This window comes from Apodemus sylvaticus, chromosome 3, assembly GCF_947179515.1.
Source record: "Apodemus sylvaticus chromosome 3, mApoSyl1.1, whole genome shotgun sequence".
NCBI lineage: Eukaryota > Metazoa > Chordata > Mammalia > Rodentia > Muridae > Apodemus > Apodemus sylvaticus.
This window is the reverse complement of record NC_067474.1, coordinates 4965541-4984302: the sequence shown is the minus strand read 5'-3', so window position 1 is coordinate 4984302 and position 18762 is coordinate 4965541. Positions and strand designations below refer to the sequence as shown.

General features: G+C 38.4%; 1 protein-coding gene across 6 annotated transcripts in view; it reads right to left on the bottom strand.

Annotated features, from left to right (window-relative positions):
• Stau2 (staufen double-stranded RNA binding protein 2) overlaps window positions 1–18762 on the bottom strand; it is a 274556-nt gene that overhangs the window by 227868 nt on the left and 27926 nt on the right. For 2 of the 6 annotated variants that reach the window (XM_052175917.1, XM_052175923.1), the window contains exon 3: window positions 3185–3315. The exons of 3 other annotated variants lie outside the window; for them this stretch is intronic. In XM_052175917.1, the coding sequence (XP_052031877.1) occupies window positions 3185–3298 (114 nt within the window). In that variant the 5' untranslated portion in view covers window positions 3299–3315. Of the gene's footprint in view, window positions 1–3184; window positions 3316–18762 lie in introns of those variants that run through there. One more of the 6 variants, XM_052175922.1, reaches the window with a different exon arrangement.

The window sequence follows — 18762 nt, the reverse complement described above, 5'->3', positions numbered from 1 at the left end:
AGTACTGTTCACTTCATCTCCTTCCCCAGCTCTATGCACATTGTCATGGCCATGATCTGGAGATCATGTTAGAACAGTCACTTTAAATATATGTCATGCTAATTTATGCCTCTAAGCTTCTGGTAAGCTTGAACTGGTAAGCTGGATTTTATTTTGAACAGAGTTGGCATGTAAATGTGCTCACCAATGCTTGTGAGATAAAGAATTGAATTGAAGAGGCCAAAGCTTATGGGGGTATGGGATCTAGTCAGTAATTATAGAAGATTAATTTGTGAATCTGAGGAGGGAAGTGTTAAACTATGATAAGTGAATACTTCTTATTCTTTAACATTTGCTATTCTGGGATTGAAAGGAAAGTGAAAATACCGATGAGAGGAGACGGTGTGTACAGGCAAAGATGTCAGCTAAGGTGGCAGTGGTTACAAGCGTCCATGAATTCATATATTGTATTGACTATAAATAAGATTGTCAAATAAAGCCGGGCAGTGGTGGCGCATGCCTGTAATCCCAGCACTCTGGGAGGCAGAGGCAGGTGGATTTCTGAGTTTGAGGCCAGCCTGGTCTACAGAGTGAGTTCCAGGACAGCCAGGGCTATACATAGAAACCCTGTCTCAAAAAAAATAAATCCAAAAAAATAAAACCAAAAAAAAGAAGAAAAAAAGATTGTCAAATAAAACTTTAAAAGCTTTAAAAAACATTTTGTCTATACTTCATTAAAAAATTATATTCAAGAGCAACAACATACTCAGACTTCTGAGACACAATGAAAGTGGTGCTAAGAGGAGAGTTCATAGTACTGAGTGTTTACATTAAAAAAAAAACTAGACAGATTTCATACTAGCATCTTAACACACTTGAAAACTCTAGAACAAAAAGAAAAACGCACACCCAAAGAGTAGACAGCAGGAAAATACTCAGACGGAGTGGTGAGTAAAATAGAAACAAAGAGAATAAAAGAATCAATAAAACAGAGTTGTTTCTCTGAGAAAATCAACAATATAGACAAACCCTTATCCTAACTAACTAAAAGACAAAGACAAAATATCCAAATTAATAAAATCAGAAACAAAAAGTGGGACATAACAACAGACAATGAGGAAATACATCCAAAGAATCATTAAGTCATGCCTTAAAAACCTATACTCCACAAAACTAAAAAAAAATCTAAAAGAAATCGTTTTCTCAATAGCTATCACTTACCAAAGTTAAGCAAAGATCAGATAAATAATTTAAATAGACCTACAGCCCCAAAGGAAATAAAAGCATCATTAAAAGTCTCCCAACCAAGGACACTGTCAAAAGGACAAAACGGCAACCAACAAATTGGAAAGGATATTCACCAACCCTACATCTGATAGAGGGCTAATATCCAATATATACAAAGAACTCAAGAAGTTAGACCCCAGGGAACCAAATAACCCTATTAAAAATGGGGTACAGATCTTAACAAAGAATTTTCACCTGAAGAAATTCGGATGGCCGAGAGGCACCTTAAGAAGTGCTCAACATCATTAGTCATTAGGGAAATGCAGATCAAAACAACCCTGAGATTTCACCTTAAACCAGTCAGAATGGCTAAGGTCAAAAACTCAGGAGACAGCAGGTGTTGGTGAGGATGTGGAGAAAGAGGAACACTCCTCCACTGCTGGTGGGGCTGTAAGATGGTACAACCACTTTGAAAATCAGTCTGGCGGTTCCTCAGAAAACTGGACATGACACTTCCAGAGGACCCTGCTATACCTCTCCTGGGCATATACCCAAAGGATTCCCTGGCATGCAATAAAGACACATGCTCCATTATGTTCATAGCAGCCTTATTTATACTAGCCAGAAGCTGGAAAGAACCCAGATGCCCCTCAAAGGAGGAATGGATACAGAAAATGTGGTATATTTACACAATGGAATACTACTCAGCAATTAGAAACAATGAATTCACAAAATTTTTAGGCAAATGGCTTGATCTGGAAAATATCATCCTAAGTGAGGTAAGCCAATCACAAAAGAATACAAATGGAATGCAATCTCTGATAAGTGGATATTAATTAGCCCAGAAGCTCTGAATACCCAAGGCACAAATCACATAACAAATGACTCCCATGAAGAAGTATGGAGAGGGTCCTGATCCTGGAAAGGATTTATCTAGCGTTGGAGGGGAATATAAGGACAGAGAAAAAGGAGGGAGGTGATTGGAGAATGGGTGGAGAGAAGAAAGTTTATGGGACATATGGGGAGGGGGGATCTGGGAAAGGGGAAATCATTTGGAATGTAAACAAAGAATATAGAAAATATTAAAAAAAAAAAAAAGTCTCCCAATCAAATAAATAAATAAATAAAAGCCCAGGGCTAGATGACCTTACAACAGAATCCCACCAGACTTTCAGTGAAGACCTAAGATCAATACTCCTCAAATTATTCCAAAAAATAGAAACAGAAGGAAAGTGCCAAATTCAATTTATGAAGCCAGTCACTCTGATACCCAATCCACACAAAGATTCAACAATGAAAGAGAATTACAGACCGATTTCCCTCACGAGCATAGATGTAAAACTAATTTCAATAAAATAGTAGCAAACTGAACCCAAGAACACATCAAAAAAATTATCCACCATGACCAAGTAGGCTTCATCCCAGAGATGTAGGGATGGTGTAATCTACCATATAAACAAACTGAAAAGAAAAAGAACGACATGATTATCTCATTAGATGCTGAAAAGGCCATTGACAAAATTCAACACTCCTTTATGATAAAAGTCCTGGAAAGATTATTGATACAAGACACAGACCTAAATATAATAAAGGTGATATACAGCAAGCTGATAGCCAATATCAAATTAAATGGAGAAAAATTTAAAGATACTCCACTAAAATCAAGGGCAAGCAAGACTGCCCAATCTCTCCATATCTATTAAAAATGTACTTGAAGGTCTAGCCAGAACAAGACACTTAACATTCCTATAACTGAGATCCTTCAATTACAAAATGTTCAAGTCCTATGGCTTCAAGGTCTTCTTATGAGGTACTTCATCTGAAAGTTTTACAAAACATAGCACATTACAATACAGCTTGACTTAAATGTCTTCAGGTCATCTACCCCCACCACCACCCCCACCCAGTGCATGATGAACACCTGACAAATTAGGTCTGACATTGAGTAGCATGATCGCCGCCTCTCTTGAAACCTTACCTTCGAATGAGCAGGCCCGCTTTCATTCAGAAGCTTATACTGGGGTTGGATGCTATGGAAACGGGCTAACTCATTTACCAGACACACTGGAGTTTTCTCTTTGGGATTTGCCATTTTATCGTGGAGAGAAGCTGCAAATAAAAAGGCTATAAAGTTTTTGTCAAGAATGACTTTTAAAAGTGGAAGAAAAACTAGCTTTGACTTTTTAGACTAAAATTAGTTATATAGCTAAATTATTTTCATAAATTTGTATTAAAATTCTTATATCATGTAATGTTTTCCATCACGTGCACGAGAAGAATGAAGCAAATCTTGAACAATAAACAAAGATACCTTTTTCTTACCTAAGTTATTCTCTATATACATATAACATTTCCACCATACTTAATTATAAAATAGCTTTTAATTTATAACATTTCCTTTTCTCTCAACAAACTTTTACTGTTATCAGATACATTTTTTAAGCCTTAGTACTACAAAAGTAAATTGTCTGCTGCAATCATGTATACCTGGATAGCCTCAAATTTACACTTATTCTGTGGACAAGGTGACCAGTGCTGGGACTACAGGTATGAGCCGCACGTCCAGACTCACGTAGGGATGGAGCCCAGGCCTCCTCCATGGCAGGTACACCCTCTACCAACTGAACACTGTCCCTAGCCCAATTTCTGTACACCTTTCAAATAATCGATACTTTTTTTTTCCTTTTGCTTTGGTTCCAAACTTAGGGATCCAGTCCTAAGTGTAAACATTAGGTTGGCAAAATAGTTCAGGTAACCCTAAGCAAATTAAACATTTTCTTCTAATATTTTAGGAAAAATTTAAAAGCAACATGTAAAAAATATTAGCAGTCTTTTTCTGCTTTTGTAGAAAAGTTCAAGTTATAGGCCAAACTAGGCTACATCACAATATCCTGTCTCAAAACAACAAAAAAAGAGGCCGAAAGAGGAAAAATTAAAGCTTACATCAGTGCGAATGCAGCAAGACTGTTGGCACTGGCTGCGTTTGATTTCAACACTGTTTTGTAATTATGAATATTTTCTTTAAAGAGAATCAAACTGTGCTCCATTTTCATAAAGTTCCTTTACTCTTCTGCGAAGATTACCAAGAATGTACCCTTGTAGAAGTGTATAAAAAATATTTGTAGATGTATATGTACTCATAAGAAAGTAGTCTTCATATATCTGGCTTTTAATTCACATTTGCAACACTATAACTTTAGTTTTCTCAGCTACCATCTCCCCAGTGTGTTGGGATTTTAACTGGCACCGATTTCTGTGTTACCTTTTAACTAATACACACTTCCCATGCACTACTGCAGCAGGTTTTTATCTATCCCTATTCTGAGACACTTAGGAGCTGAATTCTTCCCTCTCTTAAGAGCCAAGTAGCCCCAGAATGACTGTGTCATGCAGCCTTACAATGCTTGAAGCTTGAAAATGTAAAATATATCATATATGTTAATTTCATTTACAAGTTGATGCTTACCTAATGATATCCCACTAGTATTTAGATTTTTTTCTGCATTCCTAAGTTACTAGTAAAGTTAACCATTTTATGTTATATGGAACACTGTGAAGGGTCTCTGCTGGGTTTTATGGATTACTTTGTATGTTATTGCTATCAATGTTTTTCTATTAAGGTTTATGCTTTTATGTCCTAAGAAATTCTTTCCTAGGTCATAAGGCTTATTAACCCTCTGTTGCTCTACAAAATGAAAGCCTGAGTTCTATCCTGCTTCTAGGTTGCATGTGCATGCGCCTATAGTCTGGCTACTTGGAAGACTGAGGCAGAAGCATCTCTTAAGCTGAGGACTTCAGAACCACTCTGAGCAACACAGGAAAACCCTGTCACAATAAAAAATAATAAATATAAATAGGAAAATGAAAGAGGAAGGAATCTAACTTGTAAGACACTGTAAGGTTAAGTTTTAAATGCATGCTATGACTTACTACAGTAAATTAGGAACTCATGGACAAACTTATAGTAGTTTACTATACAAAACAAGACTTTCTTCTAAATTTATAAAGCTCTTCAAAGGAAAATAATATGCTATAATGCTTTGATCACAAACACTATGCTTAAGAAATGGTTACTTAAGAAAGCTACACAAACACTCAGTAAAGCCCAAGCAACAAGATGAATCAAGGCAAACAGACTGAGTGCCAATACAGCTGGTCTGGTGAGTGTCCTGCAAACTAAAACAAAACTAGTTATTATTATTCTGAAAGAGAGTAAGAATAGATAAAAGTCTTGCTAGGTCAGGAAAACCTACCTTCTGTGTTATTCACTGTGAGTCATGCAATGAAGCACTTTATAAAATACATCTTCAATTCATCCTACTAGAGAAAAATTGGTGATCTAATGCTACAATCAATTTTAGTTCTCATTACCATGACATGAACTATCCTAAGCACAAGAAACAGACCAGATTACTGGATATATGTAAAAAGCAGAAACAGACACACACGGTAATGCATGTCTGAAATCCCAACTCTCAGGAGGCTGCAACAGGGCCATGAGTTGAAGACCAACCAGAGCTAGACAGTAAGGCCCTCTCTCAAAATACATAAGTAAAGCATGATAGACAGGCAGACAGACAGACTGACAGACTGACAGACAGATATATGAAAACAAATGTTAAAAATAAGAAATCACTGATATGGTAAAATGTTGCCAAATCCAAAATAACATTTACATTGAATGTGCAATTTTTATTCAATAATACTATGAACTCATATTAATAATTCAAAAAGTATTAAAAGTATACCTGTTATAATGTGAACATTTTATAGATGAAAATGTTTAGCTATGTAATCTTTAAATATAATTTATATTTTTGCAAGCCTTGTTTGAAAATAAAACTTGATCGAAATCCTTTCCAGGAAGTACCATGTAGTAAACTGTTGTATAAACCTTTATTTTCATGTATTTGAACTTTTCCTTCATAAAATTAATATGAATCCAATAAAAAAGTTTACAGCAAGTTTGGGTGCAAGATCCTGTTTGATAAAGGTTCATAATTAAAGTCAAAATGCTTAAAAGATGGCAGCTTTGAAAATAATTATAGGCATTTGTTTCTTTCACAACTTGAAACAGTTTGTTTTTTATTTAGGACAGAGTCTTGGTATGTAGATCAGGCTGGCCTGGAACTTGCTACTTACCCCAAATTGCTTCTAAATTTCTTAGTTCCCCCACTTCAGCCTCCAAGATGCTGAGATTACAGACATGAACAACCTCCCTGCTCTTTTCCTTGTTAATCAGAAATCCTTTAGTTAATTAGAAACCTCACAGAGCTCGGAGTTAAAATAATAGTTTTGAAACTATACCACAAGTGTAATAAAGTAGCTACAAAAGGACCAAACAAAGCAGACTAATACAAAGTCAAGAATTACAGCCTTGCTTTTGGAGGTTATAATTCAGTAAACAGTACAGCCTGCACAGCAGCCTTGAGTCTCTCTGGGTTTAATCCCTAGCAACGGGTGGGGAAAACAGACAAATAAACTTAGATATAACTTAGCTGTGCACAGACTGCAAAATATATACAATAATACATAAGTTTATATTTTCAATAAAGTAAAGATATTATCACTAAATAATGGGTTGAAAACTTATCTGTGGAGGAGGTAAGCAGGGAAAGATGGAGAGAGGAGGAAGAATATATAACATACGGATATTAGTGAAAGGGGTATTATACAGATGCTAGTGATTCATAAGGATGTTAGTGCTAGTATTACATATATATATCATATAAGAATGCCAATATTAGTGTGGTACAGATAACATAAGGATGTTACAGTGTTATAGATAACATAAGGATGCTAGTGTTAGTGTTTAATACATACATACATACACACACATATATATGGATGTTAATGTTAGTAATATATATATATATATATATATATATATATATATATATATATATGTTAGTGTTAGTATAATATATATAAAACATAAGGATGCCAGTGTTAGGGTTATATAGATAACATAAGGATGTTATAGTTAGTGATTTATAATATTTTATGTTTCTTAAAACTATATATAATATGTATAACATATATACTTACAATTTAAATATGGTTACACAACTTGGCATGATAAAGCTCCCACCCAAACGAAAGATCATCTAACAAAAACCTCAATGCTAAGCATGGAAAATTCTTTTCAAGTTGTTGGTCAAAGGAGTGCAAGAGACCCTCAGAACAATATAGGTTAATTCTGTAACCCTCTCTTGCCTCCAAGAACAAGGTGGTCAGACCCTATTGGTGTAAACAGCTGATCTAGAACTTACATACACCAGACCGGCCTTGAACTCACAAAGATCCACCTACCTCTGCCTCCCAAGTGCTGCGACTGAAGTTGTGAACCACTGTGTCCCACTGTATCCTATATATTTTAAAAGTTATTAGTAGACGTGTGTGTGCGGAGGTGAGATGTCGACTTTCTCTCTAGAGGGGAACAGCTAGGAGCTCACAGGGCACACAATCAGTAGAGAAGCTGGGAAGGAAGACTTCTCGCTGCCATTTGCACCAGGGAGCCAGGCGGCTCACAGCCTTCTGTGCACAGCCCACCAGGAGAGAGAGATCTCCCAGCAGCACTTTCACTTCCGAGCTGAGCACAGAGCTGAGATCTCCAACTTCTCTCTGGAGGGAGACAGCTGGGAGCACAAAGGGTGGATGATCAGTGAAGCAGCTGGCAAAGAAATCATCAGGCAGCCATTTTCTCCAGGGAGCCAGGCAGCTCCAAAGCCTTCTGTGCACAGACCATGCAAGAACAGAGTTGGTCTCCCAGGAATATGGACACAGGCTTACAGGCCCACAGGAGAAACAAGCTCCAGACAGAGACAGCAAGACCAACTAACAACAGAGATAACCAGATGGCAAAACACAAGCACAAGACCCTTACCAACAGAAACCAAGGCTACCTGGCAACATCAGAACCCAGTTCTCCTACCACAGCAAGTACCAGATACCCCAACACAACGGAAAAGCAAAAGTTGGATTTAAAATCACATCTCATAATGCTGATAGAGGGCTTCAAGAAGGACTTAAATAACTCCCTTAAAGAAATACAGGAGAGCATGGGTCAACAGGTAGAATCCCTTAAAAAGGAAACAAAAATCCCTTAAAGAATTACAGGAGAGAACTCCGCCTCCCACCAGTCAGGAGAGGAGCATCCATCTTGGTTCCGTACTCCAGGAATCGGACAGACTGAGGTACACAAACATAATCCGAGGCCAACACCGCCGTGGTCTGAACCCGACGGGCGTTGGCCTGCACCCAGGCCCTGGGCGGGTCGGGGGGCCATCGGGGTGCCAACCCAGCCAGGAGGTTTTTTGCCCAGGCCTGCGAGCACGCCGCCGCCATTTTGCCTGCAGGACGACAGAGAGCTCAGGCGGGCAGACCTGTAACAGGCATAGCCTAAGGCTAACAAAGCGGGGGTCCAGGCCCCAAAAGGCACAGGACTGACCACAAGAACTGGGCGGCTTGGTGGGCCATCTGTGAGTCAACCCGCCCAGGTGATTGTTAGCAAAGCAGACTCTCCCAGCGCTTTCAGGGAGCGCAGGCACGCACGCCCGCCATCCTAGTCACCTGGCAAACCCAATTAACAGTCATAGCCCTAGGGAACTTTGCTCGGACCTTGGCCTCCCAGGCTTTTGCCTGGACTCAGGGACTGGGCGGCCAGGCTAACCTTGTGTGCGACAGCCCGGTTGGCAGATCGGCTGCCCAGCAGAGTGAGCGGAACACAGGGGAGGTCACAGTAGCATACACCGTCGGCACTCCCTGGGAGTGCACACGGGCTCCATCTGCTCCACAGACACAATCTGGGGCAAGGCCTCAGGCAGAAGCCCTTAGCTCTACTCTCTCCGCTTCCGGATCCAGATCAGTCTGGGCGGCAGCATTACATCTCCAAGTCCTGCAAGTGGCTAGCTGGGCTTCCGGGCGGCCAGCTGGGAGAAGTCAGTGTGCTCCAGTGAATCCAGCGGGCCCCAGCTGGAGCCTTCGGGTGCCTGCTTTGGGATCGGAACAGCCTGGGCAGCAGCACACTGTCTACAAGCAGTGCAGGAGGTAAGCTGTGCACCAGAGGCCAACTGGGAAGGGGCAGCTTGCACTGGTGAGTCCAGCACTGACAAGATAAACTAACACCAGTGAGATCTAGATGGCAAAAGGCAAACGCAGGAACGTCACTAACAGAAATCAAGGCAATATGGCAACATCTGAACCCAATTCTCCTCTACCAACATGTCCTGGATACCCCATCACACCAGTAAAACAAGATTTGGATTTAAAATCACTGGTCACGATGCTGGTACAGGAACACATGAAGGTCATACATAAAGAAATTCAGGAGAAAATGGATCAAAAGTTAGAAGCCCTTGCAAGGGAAACACAAAAATCATTGAAAGAAATCCAGGAGAATACAAAAGCCAACAAGGAGGAAATGCAAAAAACACTTAAAGAAATACAGGAGAACTTTGCTCAACAGGCTGAGGTCATGAAAGACGAAACACAAAAATCTCTTAAAGAAATACAGGAGAACTTTGGTCAACAGGCTGAGCTCATGAAAGAGGAAACACAAAAATCTCTTAAAGAATTACAGGAAAACACAAACATGCAAGTGAAGGAGCTAAGCAAAACCATCCAGGATCTAAAATCAGAAGTAGAAACAACTAAGAAAACTCAAAGGGAGACAACTTTGGAGATAGAAAGCCTTGGGAAGAAATCAGGGGACAGAGATACAAATATCAACAACAGAATACAAGAGATAGAAGAAAGAATCTCAGATGCTGAAGATTCCATAGAAACCATGGACTCAACAGTTAAAGAAAATGCAAAATGCAAAAAGCTTGTAACCCAAAATATCCAGGAAATCCAGGACACAATGAGAAGACCAAACCTAAGGATTATAGGCATAGATGAGAGTGAAGATTTACAACTTAAAGGGCCAGCAAATATCTTCAATAAAATTATGGAAGAAAACTTCCCTAACCTAAAGAGAGAGATGCCCATGAATATACAAGAAGCCTACAGAACTCCAAACAGACTGGACCAGAACAGAAATACTTCCCGTCACATAATAATCAAAACACCAAATGTTCTAAACAAAGAAAGAATACTAAAGGCAGTAAGAGAAAAAGGCCAAGTAACATATAAAGGAAGACCTATCAGAATCACAGCAGACTTTTCACCTGAGACTATGAAGGCTAGAAGGTCCTGGGCAGATCTCATGCAGACTCTAAGAGAACACAAATGCCAACCAAAACTACTATATCCAGCAAAACTCTCAATCACCATAGATGGAGAAACTAAGATATTTCATGACAAAACCAAGTTTACCCAATATCTATCCACAAACCCAGCCCTAAAAAGGATAATAGGAGGACAACACCAATACAAGGAGGGAAACTTCACCCTGGAAAAAACAAGATAGTAACCCTTCATCAAACCCAAAAGAAGTTAAGCATTCAAATTTAAAAAATAACGTCAAAAATGATAGGAAGTAACAATCACTATTCCTTAATATCTCTTAACATCAATGGACTTAATGCCCCAATAAAAAGACACAGACTAACTGAATGGATACGTAAACAGGACCCTACATTTTGCTGCTTACAGGAAACACACCTCAGGGTCAAAGACAAACACTACCTTAGAGTAAAAGGCTGGAAGACAATTTTACAAGCAAATGGTCTCAGGAAACAAGCTGGAGTAGCCATTTTAATATCAGATAAAATTGACTTTCAACCCAAAGTCATCAAAAGAGACCCTGAGGGACACTTCTTGCTGGTCAAAGGAAAAATACAAAAAGAAGAACTGTCAATCCTGAACATCTATGCCCCAAATGCAAGGGCACCCTCTTTCGTAAAAGAAACTTTATTAAAACTAAAAGCACACATTGCACCTAACACAATAATTGTGGGTGACTTCAACACTGCACTTTCCTCAATGGACCGATCAGGAAAACAGAAACTAAACAGGGACACAATGAAACTAATTGAAGCTTTGGACCAATTAGATTTAACAGATATATATAGAACATTCTATCCTAAAACAAAAGAATATACCTTTTTCTCAGCACCTCATGGTACCTTCTCCAAAATCGACCATATAATTGGTCACAAGACAGACCTCAGCAAATATAAGAAGATCGAACTAATCCCATGCCTCCTATCTGATCACTATGGAGTAAAAGTGGTCTTCAATAGCAACAGAAACAACAGAAAGCCCACATACACGTGGAAACTGAACAATACTCTACTCAATGATACCTTGGTCAAGGAAGAAATAAAGAAAGAAATTAAAGACTTTTTAGAACACAATGAAAATGAAAACACAACATACCCAAATCTATGGGACACAATGAAAGCAGTGCTAAGAGGAAAACTCATAGCCCTGAGTGCCTCCAAAAAGAAAATGGAGAGAGCATACATTACCAGCTTAATGACACACCTGAAAGCCCTGGAACAAAAAGAAGCTATTTCGCCCAGGAGGAGTAGAAGGCAGGAAATCATCAAACTCAGGGCCGAAATCAATCAAGTAGAAACAAAGAGAACCATACAAAAAATCAACAATACCAGGAGCTGGTTCTTTGAGAAAATCAACAAGATAGATAAACCCTTAGCCAGAATGACCAAAGGGCACAGAGAAAGTATCCAAATTAACAAACTTAGAAATGAAAAGGGAGATATAACAACGGAAACTGAGGAAATCCAAAAAATCATCAGATCCTACTACAAAAGCCTATACTCAACACAACTGGAGAATCTGGAGGAAATGGACAATTTCCTTGACAGATACCAAATACCAAAATTAAATCAGGACCAACTAGACCATCTAAACAGTCCCATAATGCCTAAAGAAATAGAAGGAGTCATAGAAAGTCTTCCAACCAAAAAAAGCACAGGACCAGATGGCTTCAGTGCAGAATTCTACCAGACCTTCAAAGAAGAGTTAACACCAATACTCTTCAAACTATTCCACAAAATAGAAACAGAAGGAACACTACCCAATTCCTTCTACGAAGCCACAATTACGCTGATACCAAAGCCACACAAAGATCCAACAAAGAAAGAGAACTTCAGACCAATTTCCCTTATGAACATCGATGCAAAAATACTCAATAAAATTCTTGCCAACCGAATCCAAGAACACATCAAAACGATCATCCACCATGATCAAGTAGGCTTTATCCCGGGAATGCAGGGTTGGTTCAATATACGGAAATCCATCAATACAATCCACTACATAAACAAACTCAAAGAACAAAACCACATGGTCATTTCATTGGATGCTGAAAAAGCATTTGACAAAATTCAGCATCCCTTCATGCTTAAAGTCTTGGAGAGAACAGGAATTCAAGGCCCATACCTAAACATAGTAAAAGCAATATACAGCAAACCGGTAGCCAGCATCAAACTAAATGGAGAGAAACTTGAAGCAATCCCACTGAAATCAGGGACCAGACAAGGCTGCCCCCTTTCTCCTTATCTTTTCAATATTGTACTTGAGGTACTAGCTCGGGCAATTCGACAACATAAGGAGGTCAAAGGGATACAAATTGGAAAGGAAGAAGTCAAACTATCATTATTTGCAGACGACATGATCGTCTACCTAAGTGACTCAAAGAACTCCACTAGAGAGCTCCTACAGCTGATAAACAACTTCAGCAAAGTGGCAGGTTATAAAGTCAACTCAAGCAAATCAGTGGCCTTCCTATACTCAAAGGATAAGCAGGCTGAGAAAGAAATTAGGGAAATGACCCCCTTCACAATAGCCACAAACAGTATAAAGTATCTTGGGGTGACTCTTACCAAACATGTGAAAGATCTGTATGACAAGAACTTCAAGACTCTGAAGAAGGAAATGGAAGAAGACCTCAAAAAATGGGAAAACCTCCCATGCTCATGGATCGGCAGAATCAATATAGTTAAAATGGCCATTTTGCCTAAAGCAATATACAGATTCAATGCAATACCCATCAAAATCCCAACTCAATTCTTCACAGAGTTAGAAAGAGCAATTATCAAATTCATCTGGAACAACAAAAAACCCAGGATAGCTAAAACTATTCTCAGCAACAAAAGGAAATCTGGGGGAATCAGTATCCCTGACCTCAAGCAATACTACAGAGCAATAGTGTTAAAAACTGCATGGTATTGGTACAGTGACAGGCAGGAGGATCAATGGAACAGGATTGAAGATCCAGAAATGAACCCACACACCTATGGCCACTTGATCCTCGACAAAGAGGCTGAAAACATCCAATGGAAAAAAGATAGCCTTTTCAACAAATGGTGCTGGTTCAACTGGAGGTCAGCATGCAGAAGAATGCGAATTGATCCATCCTTGTCTCCTTGTACTAAGCTCAAATCCAAATGGATCAAGGACCTCCACATAAAGCCAGACACTCTGAAGCTAATAGAAAAAAAACTGGGGAAGACCCTTGAGGACATCGGTACAGGGAGAAAGTTTCTGAACAGAACACCAATAGCATATGCTCTAAGAGCAAGAATTGACAAATGGGACCTCATAAAATTACAAAGTTTCTGTAAGGCAAAGGACACCATCAAGAGGACAAATCGGCAACCAACAAATTGGGAAAAGATATTCACCAATCCTACATCAGATAGAGGGCTAATATCCAATATATATAAAGAACTCAAGAAGTTAGACTCCAGAAAACCAAACAACCCTATTAAAAAATGGGGTACAGAGTTAAACAAAGAATTCTCACCTGAAGAACTTCGGATGGCGGAGAAGCATCTTAAAAAATGCTCAACTTCATTAGTCATTAGGGAAATGCAAATCAAAACAACCCTAAGATTTCATCTTACACCAGTCAGAATGGCTAAGATTAAAAATTCAGGAGACAGCAGGTGTTGGAGAGGGTGTGGAGAAAGAGGAACACTCCTCCACTGCTGGTGGGGTTGCAAATTGGTACAACCACTCTGGAAATCAGTCTGGCGGTTCCTCCGAAAACTGGGCACCTTACTTCCAGAAGATCCTGCTATACCACTCCTGGGCATATACCCAGAAGACTCCCCACCATGTAATAAGGATACATGTTCTACTATGTTCATAGCAGCCCTATTTGTAATTGCCAGATGCTGGAAAGAACCCAGGTATCCCTCAACAGAAGAGTGGATGCAAAAAATGTGGTATATCTACACAATGGAGTACTATTCAGCCATTAGAAACAATGAATTCATGAAATTCTTAGGCAAATGGATGGAGCTAGAGAATATCATACTAAGTGAGGTAACCCAGACTCAAAAGGTGAATCATGGTATGCACTCACTAATAAGTGGATATTAACCTAGAAAACTGGAATACCCAAAACATAATCCACACATCAAATGAGGTACAAGAAGAAAGGAGGAGTGGCCCCTGGTTCTGGAAAGACTCAGTGAAACAGTATTCAGCAAAACCAGAACGGGGAAGTGGGAAGGGGTGGGTGGGAGGACAGGGGAAGAGAAGGGGGCTTGCGGGACTTTCGGGGAGGGGGGGGCTAGAAAAGGGGAAATCATTTGAAATGTAAATAAATTATATCGAATAATAATAAAAAAAAAAGAATAAAAAAAAAAAAAAAGAATTACAGGAGAACACAAACAATCAAGTGAAGGAACTGAAGAAAACCATCCAGGACCTAAAAGTGGAAGTAGAAACAATGAAGAAATCACAAAGGGAGACAACTCTGGAGTTAGAAAACCTTGGAATGAAATCAGGAGTCATCAACAACAGAATACAATAGAGAGAAGAAAGAATCTCCAGTGCTGAAGATATCATGGAAAACATTGACTCTACAGTCAAAGAAAATGCAAAATGCAAAAAGCTTATAACCCAAAACATCCAGGAAATCCAGGACAAAATGAGAAGACCAAACCTAAGGATTATAGGTATAGATGAGAATGAGAATTTACAACTTAAAGGTCCAATAAATATCTTCAACAAAATTATAGAAGAAAACTTGCATACCTGAAAGAAAGAAATGCCCATGAACATACAAGAAGCCTTCAGAACTCCAAACAGACTGGACCAGACCAGAAAGTCATCCTGCCCATAATAATCAAAACACCAAATGCACTAAGCAAAGAAAGAATATTAAAAGCAGTAAGGGGGAAAGGTCAAGTAACATATAAAGACAGATCTATCAGAATTACACCAGACTTCTCACCAGAGACCATGAAAGCTAGAAGATCCTGGACAGATCTCATGCAGACTCTATGAGAACACAAATGCCAGCCAAGACTACTATACCCAGCAAAACTCTCCATCACCATAGATGGCGAAACCAAGATATTCCATGAGAAAGCCAAATTTACACAATATCTTTCCACAAATCCAGCCCTACAAAGGGTAATAGAAGAAAAATGCCAACACAAAGATGGAAACTACACTCTAGAAAAAGCAAGAAAGTAATCTTCTTTCAACAAACCCAAAAAAAGGTAACTACACAAACGTAAAAATAACATCAAAAATAACAGGAAGCAACAATCACTATTCTTTAATATCTCTTAACATCAATGGACTCAATTTCCCAATAAAAAGACATAGACAAAGAGAAATATTTTTCATGTAAATCTTCAATTTTATCAGAAAATGTTTATAATTCCTTTTGATCAACTTAGAAATATTTTTATACCTAACATTTTATCTGTATAGTTTTCCATGAAATAGCCCATTTTAACATGTTTTTCTGTTTCTTAAATTTTATCAGAAATATTTTCCATGTAAATCTACAATTTTACCTGAAAATGTTTATAATTATACTTTCAATCAACTTAGAAATATTTTTATGCCTACCAGTTTGTCTGTATAATTTTCCAAGATAATCTTCAATTTTAACATGTTATTCTATATTTTCCATGTAAAGCTTCAATTCTATCATAAAGCATTTCTACTTCCTTTTTCAATTAATTTAGCAGTTTTTATGTCTACCATTTTACTCTTTAATTTTCCATGAAAATTGTCAATTTTAACACATTTTCTATGTATTTCTTCAATTTTATCAGAAATATTTTCCATGTAAATCTTCAATTTTATCATACAATGTTTTTTTTTTCTTTTTCAATGAAAAAAAAAAGTCATCAGAAAAAAAATAGACTTCACAATATAAGACCACCATCGGAGAGAGCCACTGCAGTCACTCATACAAATGTGACTGTGAGAAAGTAATCAAACGTTATGCTCCATATAGTAAAGTACACTAAAAGGGTGTTCTCCACAGATGGTCATACATGAGCTACAAGACACTATTAGCAATGATTAATGATCTATTACTAATAAATATAAATTACTTGTAATTATTTACTAAAACTGTTGATAACAGGTTTGTGAAATTTTTAAGCCTTTTTGAATGCACACATTCTAAATCACAATGTTCTATCAGGACAGACTGGCTTTAATCACACAATATCTTCTTTAGTGTCCTTAGATACTCGTCAGGTCTCTGATTCTCATTACTATTTTCCCCCTTCAATCATTGGAACTCCTTACACTTATCTCCACTGAAAAATCCCCAACTATCATATAAATTTATACTTACTGAGTTTCTTCTATCTACATGAAAGAATATTCTACCTTAATTGATATGAAATTTACTTGCATATAATTTGGATACAACTACAATAAAACTTGAATTAAAATCTGTATAAAATATATGTAAAAAACATTACAAAACTATCTCAAACAAAAATATAAATATACCCTGTATTTTTAGATATACTATATTTTCACAAATATCCTTTCTGAGTTTTGACTTTTCAAATTAGAAATATAATGTTTTCAACATATAGGTAAAATCTGTCCCCAAAGAGATGTCTCGTAGGAGACAGAGTATACAATCAACAAGTACTACAAATGACAGTGTGCCGGGCACTGTGACAAGGCTGCTATAGAAAGTCCTGGCACACAAGGCTGTGGAAAAATAGGTTTTAAAAAATTGTAATAATGGTAAAGAAATCAAGATTGCATTAAGATCAGAAGACAAGGAAAAGAGCTGGAGCTTTTCAACAGGTGTATGAAAGCACAAGTACCACACAGTGTAATCCCAGGCCTGGGAAGACGGGGCTGGGGGAGGACAAGCTCACCTCCAGACCTGTCTGTACACTGAGACCTGGCCTCCGAAGACCAATACAGGGAACAAATCAAGTGAATCATGAGCAGAATGAAGAATAAATGGGGCCTGGAGTGATGACTTGGTTAAAAGCAGTGGCTACTATTCCAGAGGACCAGGGTTCAATTCCCAGCACCCATATGATGGCTCACAACTGGATATAAATTCACTCACGGGGATCCAATGCCCTCTTCTGGCCTCCACTGGCATTGCATACATGTGCTGCATGGGCAAAATAGTCATGCACATAAAAGGTTAAAAAAATTATTTTTTTTTCCAATTTTTCACTTTACATCCTGGTCACTCCCCTCCCTCTCCCCTTCTACTCTGGGTGGGAGTACCCCCTACCCTGACACTTTAAACCTAGGAGGCTAGGGGCTTCCTCTCCCACTGAGGCAAGACAAGGCAACTAAAACAAACTCCACACACAGCCAACAGCTTTTGGGACAGCCCCGCTCTAGCTGCTCAGGACCCACATGGAGGCCAAGCTGCACATCTGCCTCATCTGCGTGGGGAGGCCTAGGTCCAGCCCCTGTATGGGAGATTTGAAATAAGAGATTGAACCAGAACCCACTAAAGCCTCAGACATTTCCTAAGTCAGAATCACATCAGCAGATGCCCAGTCAGAGCTATTGCTAGTGATGCAGTACACCTACTGCTGTCCCAGCAGCTTTTTCCACACAAGAGTAGCTTCCATCCTTTGTTTCAGAAAGCATACAGGCCGTTCCAATCTCTTTCCCAACTCCCCCCTTCCTATTCTCTGCTCTTGAAGGGAACTCATCAGAGTTTGCAAGAAAAGAAACTTTCAAAGGAAAAAAATTCAACAATATCAAAGATCAAAGAACTTTTCCCCTCCTAGCTTTTTTCCAGGGGAAATGCAGCCATCTGTCCAGAACTAATAAAGTGAAGTTTCACATTCACAGTGAACTTTTACTTAAGGCTGTCCATGCAGAGAGCACTGTTGGCCCAGTCAGGTTCTGAACTCCACTACATCTGTCCACTATGAAGAGCAGCAAGTTCACACCTTAAACATAAATTCCAAAATAATTAAAATGCAAAAGATAAAATAAAGCACAAGACTCTTTGACTACATATTTGTTATAATCCTGTAATGCAAAACACTTTTCTAGATTAAAAAAAAAAAAGTAGATGCCACTAAGTAAAAACTGACGGCTAGCAACATAAAAAAATGTATTGCTTCAGTAAAATAGGAAGAAATATAAATCTGTTTTAAAGCAAATAGCAAGGGAGTGAATTACGCACTCTGTAATGTTTCAACCAGACTAAGTATATCTATCTACTCAAAATTTATTACATTTTCATGGTTAAAATATTTTGAAAATCCTTACTTCTAGTTAATTGGAATGTATATCATTGTTGAGATTTTTAAATTAACATGTACGAACTTGGCAAGGACATGAATAAAGGGTGTGTGGTGGTTTGAATGAGAACAGCCACCA